Source organism: Oreochromis aureus, linkage group 14, assembly GCF_013358895.1.
Source record: "Oreochromis aureus strain Israel breed Guangdong linkage group 14, ZZ_aureus, whole genome shotgun sequence".
NCBI classification, from domain to species: Eukaryota; Metazoa; Chordata; class Actinopteri; order Cichliformes; family Cichlidae; genus Oreochromis; species Oreochromis aureus.
In genome coordinates this window covers 22,627,163-22,646,538 of record NC_052955.1, presented here as the reverse complement: position 1 = coordinate 22,646,538, position 19,376 = coordinate 22,627,163, and the positions used below count along the sequence as shown (strand labels likewise).

The 19,376-nt window shown below is 40.7% G+C and overlaps 1 protein-coding gene and 1 non-coding gene across 2 annotated transcripts in view; both read left to right on the top strand.

The window, feature by feature from the left end:
• The window catches only part of LOC120443642 (rho guanine nucleotide exchange factor 17-like), a 65,808-nt gene that overhangs the window by 38,054 nt on the left and 8,378 nt on the right, over window positions 1-19,376 (top strand). Inside the window, exons 3-15 of the mRNA XM_039622698.1 lie at window positions 8,439-8,516; window positions 12,529-12,711; window positions 16,175-16,291; window positions 16,733-16,825; window positions 16,934-17,110; window positions 17,250-17,300; window positions 17,416-17,525; window positions 17,664-17,749; window positions 17,912-18,030; window positions 18,300-18,507; window positions 18,653-18,726; window positions 18,815-18,898; window positions 18,996-19,099. Of these exons, the coding sequence (XP_039478632.1) occupies window positions 8,439-8,516; window positions 12,529-12,711; window positions 16,175-16,291; window positions 16,733-16,825; window positions 16,934-17,110; window positions 17,250-17,300; window positions 17,416-17,525; window positions 17,664-17,749; window positions 17,912-18,030; window positions 18,300-18,507; window positions 18,653-18,726; window positions 18,815-18,898; window positions 18,996-19,099 (1,484 nt within the window). The remainder of the gene's footprint in view (window positions 1-8,438; window positions 8,517-12,528; window positions 12,712-16,174; window positions 16,292-16,732; window positions 16,826-16,933; window positions 17,111-17,249; window positions 17,301-17,415; window positions 17,526-17,663; window positions 17,750-17,911; window positions 18,031-18,299; window positions 18,508-18,652; window positions 18,727-18,814; window positions 18,899-18,995; window positions 19,100-19,376) is intronic.
• On the top strand, window positions 14,614-14,686 carry trnam-cau. The gene has a single exon. It is a non-coding gene; the product is annotated as a tRNA-Met (tRNA).

The window sequence follows — 19,376 nt, the reverse complement described above, 5'->3', positions numbered from 1 at the left end:
GATCGGTGGCCGATCAAAACAAGCTAGCAACTGATATCTTTTGATATAGGACACAAATAAATGTTAGGGCAAAATTTAAATTCTATCATCTACAAATTACAAAAATCTCTCGGCCAATTAGTTCATCAACTTGGAAAGACTTTGAAAACTGTTTTTCACATTATAAAACCCCAAATCAGTAAATATTTGCCAATTTAGCTCAAAAATCAAAAACGCAAACAAACCAGTTATTCATTGTCTTTAGATTTTATTTTGTGTAAAATGGTGCAAGTACAAAATACACACCTCTGCACTAACTGTTTTATTCACTGTGTGAATGAGAGGTGAGACCAAGGTGAGGAGCTATTTACAGGAAGAGGCACAGAGGAAAAGTTGGGACAGGTGATGAATTAAAGAGGTGAGGATGGAGAAGCTAGGGAGGGGGATCAATAGTTCATTCGTGTGTGTCTGAGAGAGAGAAAATACTATTGATCACTATAGAGTAGGTCAGAGCAGTCTGGGCCTGCAAATGATAATTAGAGAAGCCCATAGAGATGCACATTTATGCTTTTTATCTGCATGCCAGAATTGTTCGGAAAGAAAGCTATAAGACTGTAAAAGAAGCAAAGGATGGAGGTCCCTTGCTTTCAGAGCTGCTACTTCAACAATGTGAAAATCCATCTTAATGTTTACAGCTGCGTATAAATAAAGGGAAAATGATAAAAGGAAATGATAGGGGATGAGGATGTTTTCTCTTTGGGCTAAGAGGACGCCTGTTGCTGCTTTTGCCAGGCTGTTGCCAGGGGATACAGTAGTCAGGAGGGGGGAGGATGGGAGTGGGTGATGAGAAGTGACGAGAGCAACTGGAAGGAGCTGCAGTGCTGACTCCGAGGCGTTCAATGAGCAAACTTCAGCTCAGAACACATTATGTTAACATATTTTTTCAACTAAATTCACTAATGAAGTGAATGAATTTAAGTACAATTCATTAGAATAAACAAATTAATAAAACAAAAATGCTAATGAACTTCTTTAATTTAGGTCAAAAAGCTAATCTAGCCAACTACGCTTGCTCCAAAAGCGAGTTACAATAGTTAATTTTAGTGGATAAATAATAGAGGCCGACCAATATGTCAGTCCTGCTGATATTATTTATTTGCTAATATTTATAGATTTATTGGTATTGCATTTATAACGGCCGATATATGAAAATTAAAAAAGTAGAGAGGGAGAAACCCACTTTAGCCATGTTATAGGTGCTGATGTTGCATAGTTTGTCAACCGGAGGGCATTTTGCACCATCTTACATCAGCAACACGCATTTGGAACGGGACAAATACAACAAGTAGCTGATCAAACAATAAAACAAGAATGTTTTTAAACCATGTTCTCATTGTATTTTACTAAGGAATCGGTTAACTACACATAACAAATGTTTGGTGAGAAATCAGTTTCAAGTCCCCAAATACTGCTCCGAGTATAAGTCTTACAAAGCCTGTATCTGCCACGCTCTAATAAATACAAATTGCTTCACAACAACTATAAAAACACAACAACTCACCCATAAAAATATACCAAAGCTAAACATGATCACTGTTAAGGTCATCCTCACTTTGAATGATAAGTGATGGCTGATATAAGCAGCTCGACTCGCTAGCATTCAACGCAGTTATCAAATTGTTTAGCTAATGCTCGCGCCAACAAGCCTGTGCTCCAGTTTTGGTGTTTTTCTAGTACATAACAGAATGATGACTTAGCTGTCCACCCTCTCATCAAAAACCCAACAACACAGACTTCAAAACAGGTCCTCAAACATCAGCCGGTAACACCAGTGTGGCTATTTCTATTTTTTTTATATATACATGTTTATAGTCTATGCTTCCACCTAAGCAACTAAGAACCTCTTTTAATCCCTTTGTATGGTTTTGGGCCATTCTGTGTACTAGGAGACAGACAAAAAAGTAAACAGGACCAACACATAACCTTGTAGGGCAGTGTGCAATCTTTTGTGAAAAGCTGTATGCAGCTGCACTCTTTACAGCTGTGTCCCATAATAACATGTGCAAATCTCCTTCTTGCTGGATAAAAAGAGGCCACAGAGAGAAAGAAAAGAGAACTTACAATTTCCCAATAGCACAAAACTGAACTCAATTGTGGTACTTAGAGTAATTGGGTGCTTCAGTCCTTTCTGGCTAAAAATGACACTTTAAATTAAAGAGATATATTGGGAAATGGGAGTTATGTTCCTAACAGCCAAACACCGTGTGGCATTCTGTTTTTCTCATTTAGTGTACCACTTTTAAGCAACTATCTGAAAAAATAAGCAGCACAAGCGGAAACCTGGTTTGTAAATTCGCCTATCGGTCAACTTTATTGTCTAAATGCACTGTAGTGTTGATCCAGTTACAATACTACTGATATTTGGATCCATAGAAATCCCCCGCAAAATAACTTCAAGTCAAACAGAACGGCATCGGGCAAAGTCGGATGTGTGAGCTGCGGCTTTAATGTTGAGCTGCAGTGTTCGCTGAAGTTGTGAAGAATAACTTGCTTTACGGACCCCCTGTACCCACACACTATTCAGGCACCAGAGCTCACAGAGGGACACAAGAGAACATATTGTACTCACAAAAACACACACATTCATCCAGACTGTTAACTGAGCATAATGTCTGACACTGAATATGCGTACGAGAGGAGAAAAATCGGCCGTTTAACCTGTTAGTGCTGTGAATTTCATCTCAAATGAGCAGACTGTGACGTCTTTCTGAGCAGATCCCATTTTAGGGTGATTAAATTACACAAATTCATACCTTGTAGTTAAAGCTGCATCATTGTTGAGATCAGTGGAAGCAGGTGACTCAGGTTTATAAAGGATATGTAATTTAGGAGGTACTATATATTACATGAGCAATTATTTTAATACTTTAAATTAGATAATTGAGCAGCAGCTTGTACTCCAATTCATACATGCCAGCTTTATGTGATCACAGGAGTCAGGGGTGTGTGTGTGGCATTTTGAGTCATACATGATGGAATCTATTTATTATTAACAGCGAAGATGTTTTTCTTTCTAAAATTTTAATTCTTCTCAGATGATCTGATATGTAAGACCAAAGCAGCTTGTGCTTTGCAGGTTTTATGAGATAACAGCAGTGATAGAAGTGGTTTTCTCTTGTCCTGATGAAAAAGGTGAGAACACTGTGGTGGTGACTGTGCCATGTTTGGTCTCTCTGCGCTTAAAAAAAGCCCCCATCTCTGTGATGACAAGGAAATTATTACATATCCAGTATTTATTGCACCTGTGCTTGATGAATTTCAGAGTGGTTCAGGTGTCAGGGCTGGAGTTGTCATCACCGGTCACAAACAGCCGGAGGCTGCGAGTTCAGCGTGTGATGTAGCTAAAGCCCAAATTAGATTGTACAGACCCAGTGTGGCTGCTACAGTCTGACAGCCAGTCTCGGGTTAGTAGAAAAAGAATTGTATGTTTTTTAATTGTCCATACATTTTAATTATATAGACACTCCCTGGCCACTTTTTTAGGTACACCTGTTCAGCTGCAAGTCAACCAATCATGCGGTAGCAACTCATTTAGGCATGTAGACATGGTTAAACGTAAGAAAGGTGCTGGTCTGTGTTTAAGAAACTGCTGATCCACTGGGATTTTACCACACAGCTATCTCTAGTGTTTACAGAGAATGAGCTGCAAAAGGAAAAAAACCCAAAAACACCAGGTTTCATCTCTGACCTTAATGATGGATCAAGTCCTGTAGCAGTGATAATAGAGTAGAAAGGAGTCCTCCTCACTCATTAGACTGTGGCAGCTTTCCTTCTTCCATCTGCCTCTTTTAAGATTTTTTTAAGGTAATTTCAGATTACTACTCCCTGGAGCGTTAATATTACAGAGCCGCATTTCACTGAGAAATAATCATAGGGGGGAGACAAACAACATAATCGGTCAAGATCATACTTACTGCAGTTATTGTCTAGTTGCGCTTTCCTGTAAAAAGATGGGTTATTACCAGCAGGTTCGCTCACATTCGCACCTGTAATTTGAACTCAAAGTCCAGTGATTTTGATAATTAGGCTGACCGCTTATTTGATGGCCTATTTGGCTGTTTTGTTCAGATCTCGGAATGATGTCTTGTTGCTGGATCTCGGTGTTTACTTGGCTATAACTGATAAAAAATGGAGGTGGATCTTATTTTGGAAGTTCTAACGTTGTAATAAATAAAAGCGCCTGTGAGGAATGTTCTAATATTCGTCTTGAAGAATGAAAACAAGTGCTGTTGCAGTCGTAGGCTGTTAAACATCTCTTCCTTTTCATGTGACTGAAAGCTGTTAATCCTGGATTCGGCTTTCCGTTTTGAAGGTTGACACCGCCTGAGCCCAGAGCGTCTTGACTTCAGCTCTACTGTGCCTGCCCCGTTGACCAATCAGCCTCTCAGCTGGGGTTACTATGGTAACCCTGCTAGCAAAATGAAACTGGCATTCCTAACATTATTTCACTGTGTTCTGATGTGTCCATGTGTGATCTAATAAAAGCGACCAGCGCCGGACAGAGAAACATTCCTGTCCTCAGGGAAGCTCCCCTCATATTTAACTTGACTGTCGTGCACAAACGCTCGTTGTTTCCCCATCGCTTTCTCGTCGGGGTCAAGTGGTCAGCAGCGTTATTCACTCGACAGCTCTTGTAAGAGTGCAGTTAATTCAGCGGCATCGCACCTGAGTGTGAGGAAATGCGTATATTTACCGGAGTGGAAACAGCCAGTCTCATGAAGAAGTCATTTCCATGAAGCTTTCGTGAGAAAGAAAGAGGATCCGCATTCGTTAAGTTGATTACTCTAAATGAGGTTTCATTTGTGCGAGACAGTCATGCAGGGACAGCTGTGCTCTTGTGTGGAGGAGCTGCAGCTGAAGTTGCTGGGGGGGGGGGGGAACAGTTTTTTAATAAATGGACTGTACACTGCATAATTTCTGCATGGCGAGTGAGAAAATGTGATGCTTCTCAGTGCAAGGAGTTAAAAGGAAGACTCCAGCTTTTAATATCAGCCAGTTAGAACGACTACAGTGTGTCTGTTCCCAAAGTTAACAGGCGAGCAGTGTAATAGTTCCTAATTTAACCTTTATAGCATCACACTGATATTTATTCGAAACACTGATGTTGTTCTCTCTTGGTAGCACAACAAATACTGAGTAAATCTTTCACATATTTTCTGTCCAGTCCTTTTACCCGACCATTTATTTTTTGAAAGGTATTTAACACTGGTCAGTCAGTTATTCCAGAATATTGTATCTTTAAACACATAATTTGTTCCCATTTCTTTTATCAAATCTACCAAAATGGCAATAATAACGCAGTTCACCAGAAATAATATAGTATTTTTGATTCCCAAAGATCCATATCTTGGCATGCTGCCTGTGTCCTTAAAGGGAGATTGAGAAATGTGGCCAAGCAGAGGATGAAAAAAGAAGCTGCAGGCTTAAAAAAATCTAACTACAGTAGATGAACAGTATCTGAAAGTCCTGTCCTTAAGAAACAGGAAGTAAATCCAGCAAAGACCTGACGCGGGGCCTCAGAGACACATCTGGGCCTTCAGCCGATCCATCAACATTTTAACATATTCATCAGTGTGTGTGTTGGTCGACAGCAGTGCTTCTGTGGACCATAACAGGGGACCAAACCACAGCTACTTAGGGGGTAATTAAGGACTATAAATGGATGATTACTATGTTGTTGTTCACGTCCCTCTTTAGCTTTGTTTAATCCTGTGTCTATTCTCCCCAACTCTATTGTGTTTGTTTGTCAGGGGTGAGTATATTTGGAGAGAAGGAGCAGTTGAGCTGATTTACAGAGAAGTGTCACTGGTGGCTAACTTTTACTACTGTTTCCTTATTTAAGAGGGCAAATCTTTCACTTACGATCACTCTGTTCTTCACACACACACACAGACTACTATACACATTCCTCCATCCATCCACACGCCACCTTTCACTCTCCAGTGGTGCCCCACAGCGCCCCTGGGGTCTCCTTAGATGCCAAACGCTAAACATAACCTTTCTGGGAAGTTATTGTTATGGTTATTTATAGGACACAGCGGTGCTGGCAGAGCGGAGCAGGGGAAGAGGGGGAAAAAGCCGCCTCTGTGTATTTTTTGTGGCCATTGTGTGTGTGTGTGTGAAAGAGAGAGAGAGAGGGGGGGAAAGCGCCATTGTGGATATATATGCACCATAGGGCTATGCCTGTGGCTCTGTATGATATTTATAAGTCATGTTGGCTACCAGAATATTTTGGGAGTGTCCCCTGAGACCCTGGATAAAGCACATACTCCATGAGCCTTAATCTTCCTGTGGTGTCCTTCCACCTGTCCGTCTGTCCTTCTCCTTCACACACAAACAGCTTTTCACAAGTAATAAGAGAAACTTTGGGAATGGTAGGAATCGCTGATTTCGGTGTCACATGAACTACTTTTAAAATTTTTTTAAACTAGCATGAGTCATTATAGCATGAACGAGCCATGCTTGTGTGGACTTCCTAGCCCCGGTGACGCCTGACAATGCCTCCTGACCATGGAGATATAAGATTTCAATGAAAAGCTTAAAAAATATAGAGCTCCTGCCACTGAGTTTTCTATTTACTTCTTGAGAGTAACAGATAAGTGAAATCAGATAAACCTAGGACGACGACAGTGATTGTGATTCCAGTTTAAGTGTTCCGTCGGCGGTGTTGGAGAGAAGGCGTGCAGAGATAGAAAATGTAGATTTAAAATGCCAGAAAGACAAAAGGTCCATTATCGAAGCACAAAAAGAACCGCTGGTTGTTTTTGTTTGTGGATATTTTTGACGATGGCGCACATCAGCACTGAAAAATGATGATATTTATTACCATATAACTTACAGGCTGAGTGATATTTCTCTTGCTTGGTCATAATCCACCCCGCTGTCTTGGGATCTTTTACTTTACAGACTGCTGGGAGTCTCCTGCTTTAAATGTCAACAACATTAAATTTCCATTTCCTATTAAAATGCTGTTTCTTTGCAGAGCAAAACAGAGCTCACTCGCTTTTTTTGTGCCCGTGTTGTTCTGCTTTTGAGGATCATTTCTGAGTTTGAGTGCAGCAGCTCTGACCTCGCTGGTTCAGGGACTACTTTTGAAGCGTGAACTTTCAGAGGATCAGAAAGAACGATGCAAAGAAATAAATGTGAATAAGAGGTTCATAAGAGGTTTCACAGCAGACCATAAATTCACAGATTTAAATATTTCTTTAAGCTTGCCAATGTCACAACAATCTAGATCTGCTCTACTAAAGCAACTCCTCAAGGGGAGCGTATGGTAGACACTCGGCACGATGGGTGCCTTATCATCCACGTCTTTACTAACCCTGATGAGCCCATCACTCTGGAAGAAGGAAAATCTGAACTAATCAGACCTCATGACCCTTTTCCACTGATCCAGAGTCCAACCTTTCTTCTTCCTAGCGAATTGAAAGCTTCTTTCCCCCCCAATTGTCCTCACTGATAAGTGGTTCTCTTAAGGCTGAACAGCTTTTTCAGTGATTTAATTTCACAAGTTGGTGAAAGGATCAGGATTTTTTTTCCTTACTACATTTCTTCCTTGGAGAAAGCTCACCACTATCTGTCCAGGTTTTAATACTGCATTGGAGGGTCTTCAACCTAGTTTTAGCAGTTTCAGCAAACTTGCTGACCCGTCTGAAACTGAGAAACATTAATTCCACGACTGCAGGGCATGTTTTCCAGCATGAGAAGCTACTCGCTGCATCAGTTGGGGTTGAATAACTTGTTGCCAGACAAAACATATGAATCACTCTATGATAAGCTTAGCTAAATCTAGGTGGAGACTTTGTTTTTTTGGGTTTTTTTGGCCCGGCAGTGTATGTGCTCTTTTTGCATTTGACGTTCTTTCTCATTTTCCACCTCTGTATTTACTGATTTAAAATTTACCCCATTTCGAATTTTGTATCCTGTGTAAAATTTCCAAGTAAAAAGAAATCATGTGAAACCGAACTTACTTAGTGTTTTTAGGCTTTACACGGCCTTTAAAAGCTCACAGTGCTTTCTGATCCTCCATATCAAGATTCAGTTGTATTTGCTGTACCTGGTACACATTTTTTACTTGGCCTTTTGAATTCTAGTTTATTTTTACTTAAAAGGGACCCTGTAAAAAAAAAAAAAAAAAAAAAAAAAAAAAATTAGGAGAATGCATTATATTGTATTAGATTTAGCTAATAGCTATTTTCCATCTGCAATCGCATGGGCAGGTGAGCATAAAACACCACCGTGATATTTTTACAGCGTTACATGTGTTTCTGTGTGTATATTTCTACGTCAGTCACACCAAATGGTTTGTCCATGACATAAAGGAGCATTAAATATGGCCTAGATGACCCTACAAACATTAAGTGACCTTATATTTCTTTCCTATTCTTCTGTCTTCACAGGATATGAGGAAGCATGTCATGATGACCCTCTTAGACACAGAGCAGTCATATGTGGAGTCACTGCGTACTCTCATTCAGGTAATGTAACACACACAGACACACATAACTGCACATGCTCTCTTACATAGCTCTTCATATAAATGAATCTTATTCGCAGGCAGACACGCAGAATAACTAAAAAATACAGATTGCTGAGGACATGAATAACTGTAGATGTTATGTAATCCACTTATTCTCATTCATCCTGTCAGGCTAATCTGTTAACCCCGTCACATCCCACTGTCATCAGCATTATCTGCCACACACACCCACACTTCTGTATCCTACACCTGTCTGTGCCCTAATAGCTGACTAACCTTTACCCCAAATCTTAGCCACATCCCTCTGTCTGGTTAACACATTCCCAAACATGCTCACACTCACTTTGGCGCCCTGTGATCGCCCTGTTGTGTAACCTGTCGCTGTTCGCTGTGTGCGGGTGAACAGTATGCGTGCGTCTGCATTTTTACAAAATGTTCGCTCACATGCGCACACGCTGACTTTGACTCTGTGTGTGTGTGTTTCTGTGCGTATGTGTGGCCACAAAGTGAATAAACCCAGGCCGTGTTCCCATGACGACACAGGGAAAGTAAGTGTTACCACGGTGACTGGTGTATAAGTGCAGATCCTTGATGGAGGGTGTCAGATTTAGTTCAGCTGAGACGGTTCTTAAGCAGCGCTATCCAAAGTTGAAATCGGACTCTTTTGGGTTTCTCTTGAGGGACTTTTGGTGAAGCGCTCTGTGAATAATACAAGCTTCTGCCATATAACTAAGACGATTTTGAATCAGAAAGTACTTTGTGTTTAGTAAAGCTGAACTAATAACAGTGGTTTTAACAGTCTAAACAGTTAAACACCTAGTCCTTTAAGAGAGTGCCATTATGCTCATTTTCCTGGTTGCATGGTCAGTAGCAATACTCATGTAGGCTGTTGCTTTTTAATGATGCTCAGGACACCAAAGTGTGGTAAGAAAATATCCACCACACCATTACACCATCAGCACCAGCCTGAACCTTTACAAGGCAGGACGTAGGCATTCCTTCATGTTGTTTATACCAATTTCTAACCCTACCATTGAGTGAATTCCTGTTCTCAGCTGACAGAAGCGGCATCCAGTGTGGTCTTCTGCTGCTGCCCATCTGCAGCAGAAGACCACACTGCTGCTGCTGCCCATCTGCAGATTCAGAGATGTTTTTCTCCATATCTTGGTTGTAACCAGTGGTTATTTGAGTTATTGTGTCCTTCCTGTCATCTTGAAACAGTCTGGCCGATGTCTTCTGACATCAACAAGATTTTCAAAGACACTTTTTTGGGGTTTCTTTGGACCGGCCGTCTGTCTCGTTTCTGTCTTGTTCTTGGTGATTAGATAGAACAGGTCTGTTGTACCCCGAATCACATTTAGTCCAAAAAGACCCAAAACAGATTTATTCTTTGCGGTACAGTTGTACAGCATATGCATGTGTTACCTATGTGATTAAATAATATTTGGGTTTTTATCTGGCTTAAAGATTTTAGGCCTTATTTAAAGCAAAATATACAAAAACACAGGTTTGAAATGGACATGTTGGACACACAAAGGAGAAATTAAATTAACATGGATATAGTAATGGTGTAATGGTGGCTAATGGTGTAACTCGGCCATGTCACAAAGACAAATGTTGCCACACAGTTCATTCAAGTTGATTCGGGAGTTTTTCCATCAATGTGCATGTCCGTCTTCCCACTTCACTGCTGCCATACTGTACGTGAGACTATCTAAATACAGAGAGGAAAGAGTTCGTCGAAACTCAAGTGCTTTCCTGTGACATAACGTTCGCAATTCCAGGTAGTTACTGATTTGTTATGTAACACATTTCCAAGAAAAATGGATAAAGGAACTCGACCAGTTTTCTTTAGTACAGATGTTTCATCCAAGAGATTGAATTAAACATGAAATGTGTCATGCAGTTCGTCAGTGCAGCATTCACAGCTTAGTGGACTTTGAAACGAACTCAGACAGATTCAACCCTATTGCTCCCAAATTTGCAGAGTTAATTGAGTTTCCAAATTTCAAAGTTTAACGCGATCACAGTGTGAGCGTCTCTGAGTTCGAGTCTAGCTTGTCGAAAGCAAAACTGTTTGATCTACACAGAATAAGAACAAAGGACAAAGTGAAGACAACATGTGATGGCAAAACCCAGTTTAATCAGTTTGTTAATGTGGCGTCTGTGTCGACTGTGTTTATTCTGTGTTTACCCCGTACTGGTCACAGTGTTCATGAAATATGTGCTCATATCAGCCTCAATCCAAGATCGAGATATCAGGGATCAGTAATGCTGTAACCAGGCACACTGTGTAGACATGTGCAGGTTTGACTTGTGTTTATTAACGCGTTTATCTTTTGTCTTTCTCTTGGTGTTTTTGCGTATTTGTGAATGCAGCTTTCATTCATCAGATAATGTGGGTGGCGTGGTGTGAGGAATGAATTGCCAGACGTCAGCTGTTTTGAGCAGTGGCTGTTTTTGCAGTAAAGAGATTGCTTTTAGAGTGCATGAAGATGAAGATTTCAGCTGCTTTAAGCATACAGCTGCAAAATCCTTGTAAACACATATTTTGTAAAAAATGAAAGAACTCTTTTAGCGCGACTCTTAGGGCTTAAATTGTAAGAAATAATGTGTAAAATTACAGAAAATGTTCTAGTGGCTTGTTGGACTGTCCTGCAATTATAAAGTGAACTTTTGTTTGTTAATTCAAAGAAAATGTCCTATTTCGTTTATTTATTTGTGTATTTCTTTAATTTACTGTGTACAGATAGTACAAAAGAAGACGTTTCTATAGTACATAGGAAAATTTCTGGTTTTTTACTATCATTTAATTATCTATTACTCAATTACTTTGGTGTGACATGAATGGCCTTGGGGTGGAGATCTTTATCAGCTGTAAAATTTATGAAAATGCAATTAAAGGTTCAAAATTTGTCTTACTTCGCATTTTCACAAAGCCATCTAGTGGGATGGATTGTTGTCCCTGCCGGGCTGATTCTGGCCCCCGGGCCTTATGTTTGACACCTCTGACATGAACAGTTTTTGCTCTAAATCTACTGCACACCTGACAAAATTGCAGACTATGATGAAACAGCCTGCTTGGATAGAGAGCCTGTTTTGATATTTATAGCATTTACATTTACCACAGTTAAAAAGGGTCCTGGACAGCAGACATGCACTTGTCCCCGGTCCTATTTATGGCATCCACTGCGTTTTGATGAACATATATGCAGACTAAAAGTGGAACACAGTATTAAGAAGCTGATTTTTTTTTAACAAAATTATTACAAGCAGTAAGACTGCAGTCCTTTTTTATACGTGTGGCTTCTGGGAAACACCGGTCTTAGTGTTTATACTCTGGCAGGGTTCAACAAAACAGGTTTACAAGGGTAAATTTTGTCACAGCAAACTTTTGCCTGTTTATAATTCAGACTTTACATATCAAAACAGGCACTCGACAGATGTTGGCTTTCTTGAAAGTTTTATACACTTCTTATTAAAAATAGAAGGGTGCTGGGAGAGTGCAGGCCTCTGCCAGTTTTATAAGATCGCTCACCCGAGATTTAATGGGTTCATACGTTTACCCGCTGAGGTGAGAGGAAAGATTTATGTCATGCTTAGGCAACTGTTTAAATTTTTAATTAGTCCACTGATCACGTGTGAAAGCAGTGGCAGATTGATGTAGAAGGTGACATCAGTTTGAGAAAACACACTTACTATTGTTACTGTGCCAGTAACACTAACAGACATAAACTGAGGGATTACCACTGGATTTATTGTTCACTGGTTTTGAGAGGCAAGCTTGACATAAGCTCTCCTAAATGGATTTGATGAGTTAAACTGGCCTCCTTCGCGTTGTCTCCTCTTCATTGTTTTTGGCTGATAAAGTAACTAGTGCAATGAAAAAGTCTAAAATCGATTGCAATACTTTCTTAAAAAGACAAACACAGTTACCCAACCTTATTAGCTTATGTCAAACATATTTATATGATCTGCTTGCTCATCAGCTGGTGATTCTCTCTCCTCAGGGCTACATGCGTCCTCTCAAACAGCCGGACAGCGGCTCTATAGTGGACCCCCTGCTGGTGGACGAGATGTTCTACCAAATCCCAGAGATCCTGGAGCACCACGAACAGTTCCTGGAGCAGGTCTCCGGCTGCGTGAGCCAGTGGCACGACAGGCAGACCGTTGGACACCTTCTTATCCAGTCGGTAAGTAGATATGGCAATAAGTCAAAGAGGACACATGCAGCTTCTTAACAGATGAGAACATAAGATATCTGGGCCATCATCAACACACACGGGTCTTAAGAACATGTTGGACCATCAGAACACCTTCACTGTGACCCACCCAAATCTTTAATCACAATTTTGTTTTGTGGCATGAGCCTCAGATGAAGTTGCTTCTTCAGTTTAAATGGCCCTCACACCTCGGTGCACGTTGAGGTGTGCCGCCACACAGGGTTGTTCTGCAGATTAGGCGTTTCCTGCAGTCATTTCGGTGTGCTAGCTTTACTCTAATTGTCTGTTGAACAAACAAGTTACTTGTCACTTCCTGTGCACACTAGGTGGCATTAGAGGTCCCCACTTATGCTGTATTCTAGAATAAGTCAAAAGTCCGATTTTCGGAGTTCTCAGTTGGCATTTGAATCTGGAACACCCCCTCAACTTGGATTTCCCGTTTAGGAAGTTGGAGCAGCTCCACCTACCCTAAGATAGCAATCTACAATGGCATCACTGAACACGAACAGCTTTAAAACTGTAACTTTAATCTAGGAAACTGCCATTAAGTAATGACCATGTTGGAGAAGACCCACTTATTATATGTCATGGTGCGTGGTGTATCATGTGTGGAACCCACAGTGAAAATTTCATGTACGTGGGATGATGTTTATTGCTTAATGAAGATTTCCTGTTGCCACTAGGTGGTGCTATGAGCATGACTAAATGCTGACACATTAGCTGTCTCCAGACTCAGACTGATCTCAAGCATGTGACATGTTGAGACAGACTGAACAATGTACATTTGAGCTCTAACAATTTCACACCCTGTGATGAATGATCATTCTGCCATGGACATGCCCGTTAACGAAAACTTAAAAGCTTCCCAATTTACCATTGGCGAGTTCTTTTTAGTCGACTTCTACTGTTTTGGTCCTTGTACCAATACTGCCTTTGTATTGGAAGATTGTTATATTTTAGCATATTCAAAACCTTTATCTTGATTGTAAACAAGAAATCCCTTCATGTGTTCCAATAAAGCTGTGCATGAGAAAGACATGGAACATCCTACAGTTTTAACCACTATCCCATTGAATTTTGAATTAGTTAGAATTGGTCCACAACTAAAAAACAAAGAAACCACTAAAAGTTACACCTCTTCATCTGTAAAGTGAAACCTTTAAGTTGATGAAAAAGATACCGTGTACGGTGTTTCTGTGGACGCTATTATTTGCAAAAGTAGGGGCAGAAGTGAAGCATCTGTGCAGACATGACTCATACGACATTTACTTTCCTGTAGACGTGAGCTTGAATGAATAAACAAACTTCGAGTGAGGGGAAACTGTTTTTATTGAAAGATGGTCTATAGTTGGCAACACTAGTTTCATATTTTGTTTTTCCAGTGACCGAATGTTGACCCATTTAAAACTTCCCATGACCCAAGTGTGGCTCCCAAGGAAAAAAAAAAAGTGCTCCAGAGCTTCAGTGCTGGGCTAAATGTCAGATTTGAGTTTTCTAAGAATAAAGAAAAGGAAAGGATTTTAAATCCAGGCTAAGAGATTTTCACTAAATTCATCACCAAAGGTACTGGAATGCCAGTATTTGTTCCCACAGTAGGGGGAACAAATACTGGATGTTTAGTAGTAAAGCAGATCGAGAAATGAATCACAAAATTAAATAAACTCAATTATTAATTTTTCCTGTCTGTTTAGAGTAGATGTTCCTTAAAATGAGGGTGTAAGAAATGCAACAACAGTAATAAAAAGCTAACACTGAAAACAGTGTGTGCCTTTCTAGCTAAAACTGTTGCAACGCTCAGAGTGAGGACCCCTCCCCCACCGTTTCCCGCCCTCTCTCCCGCTCTTAAAGCGGCAGCGGTCACTAGCGCTACAGGCCTCGTTGGCGCAGTAGGCAGCGCGTCAGTCTCATAATCTGAAGGTCGTGAGTTCGAGCCTCACACGGGGCATGATATTTTCTCTCTCGTGGTTTGTCCAAGTTGATTATATGTTTCATAGATATCAGAAAAAGAGTCTTACATGAGGTCTTTTGTTTATAATATAATGATAAGTTGAGATGAATAAGATTTATTAAACAAAACACATTAGACTTTGTCTGGGATAAAGCATGAAGTGCAGGGCTTAATGCTGTGTGTTACGCAGCCATCCGGGAGCATTTGTTATGACAGACAAAGTCAGCAGGGGTTCAAAGTTCATTTTGTCAATCCATAAAATCCCGGACGTTACAGTGATCCCATTTTAATAGCAAACAAACAGCGGAGACAGACAGGAAAAAAATACTACAATAATAGTAAACAATGACCTTATCAGGCACAACACTGACACGACCGTTTCATAAAAAGTAGATTCATGTTTTCATAACTGTATTTTTTTGCTTTTTGTTTTTAGAATATAATATATGCACATTCAGCCGTCATTACAGGTCATTATGGGTGCAAATATCAGTAAAATAACCAGATTTCATTCTTAATCTTTCTTCCATTTGTTTCTCCCCGTGTAACTAATCTTGCTCATCCTACTCAGATTTTATTTGTCAGACTTGTTACTGAGAGGCGGATGCTAAGGACAGGGAAACCGGAAGTCAGTCCATTTCATCAAAGGGAGGAAAGATGATGACTCAGTGACGTTAAATACAGCACCACATTGTGGTTCTCTCTCTGCTCGTGTCCCCGACTGCTGTGTCTTCTACCCTTTTATTTGTGAAAAGAAAGCAGGTCAGGGTGATTCGTCTCAATCTGCTCATTTCTGTTGTGAGACAGAGAGAGAGAGAGGACTGCATCCTCAGATTTCTTCTTCTTTTCTTCCTTTTTTTTTTTTTTTTACTGCCACTTAAATCGGGTGGAAATCCACTAACGTGAAGGCTTCTTTGTGTGGCTTAGTTTTGGAATAAAAATAGTAAAATAGTTTGATCTTATATGCTGTTTGTTCTGTTGTTGTCTTCCCTGATTATTTAAACCTCTTGAGTGTAGCTGGTTTATACTGGAATTGTATGTTTTGCTTTGCAAGAAATTGAACAAGACTGTGGTGTCTGTGTTTCACAAAAATCACCACAACAGTCGCCTCAAGCTGCTTTATATTGTCAGAAGAAGACCCTTCAATAATAGAGCGAAAACCCCAACAATTATATGACCCTCTATTGAACCAGCAGGGCTCAGTGCATTGTGGGAAGCCCCCAGCAGCTTAGACCTATTGCAGCGTATCTAAGGAAGCATTCAGGGTCGCCTGATCCAGCCCTAACTATAAGCTTTATCAAAAAAGACATTTTTAAGTCTAATCTTAAAAGTAGAGAAGGTGTCTGTCTCCTGAATCCAAACTAGGAGCTGAAAGCTGAAGGCTCTGCCTCTTATTCCACTTTTAAATACTCTAGGAACCACAAGTAAGCCCTCAGTCTCAGTGCACAAACTAACTGAAATGTCCTCTTTTTCCTCTCTCTCTAGTTCTCCAAAGAAGCACTAGCTAACATGTACTCTGCATACATTGACAACTTCCTCAATGCTAAAGATGCTGTGAGGATTGCCAAGGAGGCCAAGCCAGCGTTTCACAAGTTTCTGGAGGTGAGTGTTAGATTAGAAAAACTTCTTTTATACATAGTAATGATGCGAGCTTGTCCACTCCCAGCTTTTTGTTAGTGACAAAAATGTAGCTTTAAGCTTTAAGTTATGTGTTGCTTTCAGTGTTCTCATTTTTTTTATATTTTATAACCATCATCCAGCTTCACGGCAGGCAGGGTCAGAGTCAGAGAGACTTTATTTATCCCCAAGGGGCAATTCAGATAGATGATACCTTGCCGACCATACATACAATACACAAACATCACATTGGGGAGACAGGTCAGGCTAGGTAGTTGACCGCATGAGCAGCTGCTGTGGAACCACTTCACCATCTTGTGGTAGAGATGTGAATTACAGGATTGAGCCAGCTGTAGAGCCTCTGATACTGGTGGTTCTTATATCATTCACTTTGTCTTCATTGCCCCCCTTCTTTCAATCTAACAGCAAAACATGCGTGAGAACAAGGAGAAGCAGGCTCTGGGAGATCTGATGATCAAGCCGGTGCAGAGGATTCCTCGATACGAGCTGCTAGTTAAGGTGAGTGATTTCAAAATCGAACTATGAGCCTGCTGTGAAAGTTATTCAGACTGTTTAGTGATGGAAAGCCCATTTAAACTAAGATGAATGTGCTGTTGTTTCTTCAAGGATTTGCTCAAGCACACTCCAGAGGATCACCCAGACCACCCGTACTTATTGGACGCCCAGAGGGACATTAAACGACTGGCGGAGAAGATCAATAAAGGAAGACGCTCTGCTGAGGAGGCAGAGAGGGAAGCCAGGGTCATCCAGGAGATTGAGGCACACATAGAAGGAGTCGAGCACGTGAGATATTTGCTTACCTCTGCTGATTTTAGCTTTGTTGTCTGAGCATTATATTTTTTCTAAAGCCGCTTTCACCCAGCATAAACAATAAAAACAATAAAATAAAACAATAACCTCCTTATATGTGTGTTTGTCTCAGATTCTAAACCCCCAGAGGAAGTTCTTGAGACAAGAAATAGTCATGGAGGCGGTAAGAAACACTTGTAGAATTATATTATAAAGCTGTACTATATTATAAGGTGTGATCCTCTTGTGAAGGTTACATTTTTCTAACCCTGTATTTGTGTTCCTGTCTCTCTCTGTAGAAGACAGTGGGTGGAAAGAAGGATCGTTCCCTCTTCCTCTTCAGTGATCTGATCATCTGCACCACTCTCAAGAGGAAGTCTGGCTCATTAAGACGCAGCTCCATGAGCCTGTATGTGATGCACACAGGCCATCAGAGCACAGTTCCTAAACCATACTGCCCTCTGGTGTTAAACAATATGTACACCAGAGATGCTCACTTTTCTTTCTCGATTACATCTTTCCTGTTTTTCCCTTCATCCCTCCTCAGATACTCTGCTGCCAGCGTGATTGATACTTCAAGTAAATACAAGTTTTTGTGGAAACTTCCCCTGGAGGATGTGGAGGTGGTGAAAAGTAAGACTCTTATGCTGCAATTTGTGTAAAACATGCATCTTTAAGTCATATCTACCACTGAAACACACACAGAACCAAAATAATTATGTTGTTTGGTAGTTTCTTGTATAAAATCACCTGGAGAAGTAATGTGGAATTTGCTTTTTGCTGTTTATTTTTCAGGCTCCACGCAGGCAACAAATAAGGACAGTATCCAGAAGATGATTGGCCGGTTAGATGAGGATCTCAGCACGCTGGGTCAGATCAGCAAACTGGCTGAGACCCTCAGCCTCCCACACCAGGTGCTGTGAAAGATGCAGTGACAAAAAACTCCATCGTTCTCTCTCTTTGCCCATCTACTTTTCTTGGACACATGGAAACTTGTTTATTTTTGATCTTTCTAGTCTCCTCTTTGAAATATTCAATTATATACAGGTTGTTACACAGGCATAAAGAAAAAACCTTATAGAGCGTTTCATCTTTTATCTCTTTCGTCCTCTTTTGTGCGTTTGTGTTGTGTTTCCAGCATCACTTTGAAACTCAATTCTACCCTTTTTTCCTTTTCTTTCAGCCCCTAGACGAGGTAATAAAGGATCTGATGGCCTCGGTGCACAGGGAGCTGTCAGATAAACAGTCGTTGGCCTTCAGTGTGACCTTCCTGCCCACGAAGCTGGAGTTGACCACTGCTTCTGCAGAGACGAGCTTCATTTTTGAGTTTGCTACACCCGATGCTCGCTCCAGCTTCGAGCAGGCCTTCGAGGAGGCCAAGAAAAAATTAGGTAAGTGGAAAAAAGTTTTAGAGTGAGATACAGTATTATTTGGGTGTGGGTGATTTCATGTCTTGCTTGACTTTCTTTAAAAAAAAAAAAATTGTTCTTACTTCGATCTAAATATGCCTAATTTTTTTGTGTCATATGTGTTTAGCTATGAATAAGGACCAGTGGGACCCAGAGTTCCTGAAGGCTATTCCCATTATGAAGACCCGCAGTGGAATGCAGGTGAGAGCAGCGTGAAGCATCTACTGTGAAGCCGCTCTTTTTTTATCCACAGAACAGAGGAACTCATTACTTTGCTGTTTGTCTCCAGTTTTCATGCGCCTCTCCCAGCCACAGCTGTCCAGACAGCGGATGTGAAGTGTGGGTGTGTAACAGTGACGGATACGTGGGACAGGTGAGCGATTATTCCATGTTCTCCGATCAAAGAGGAAGAAACAAAAAGAAAAACATAATTTGGATTCTGTAGACTGATGCTGATGTTTCCTTTGCAGGTTTGTCTGCTGAACATCAAAGATGAGCCCACAGTGGAGGCGTGTATCGCTGTCTGCTCAGCCAGGATTATCTGTATTGCTGCAGTACCGGGACTTAAGGGAAGGTCAGTACACACACACACACACACACACACACACACACACACATGCACGGATGTGACTGAGTGCACAGATAGACAGGCTGTCTCCGATTTACCGAAGGTTAAATCTGATGATGCTATGTTGAAGGTCTTTCATGAAAAGTTTTTTTCCAATATCCCTGATCTGTTTTTCTACAAAAAAGAAAGTTATTTTTGTTTCTTTTTAACCATATAAACTGGGCTAAAAGTCAGCCATATAATATTACTTTGTAATGATCATTAATAAAGTTGATCCATCTAC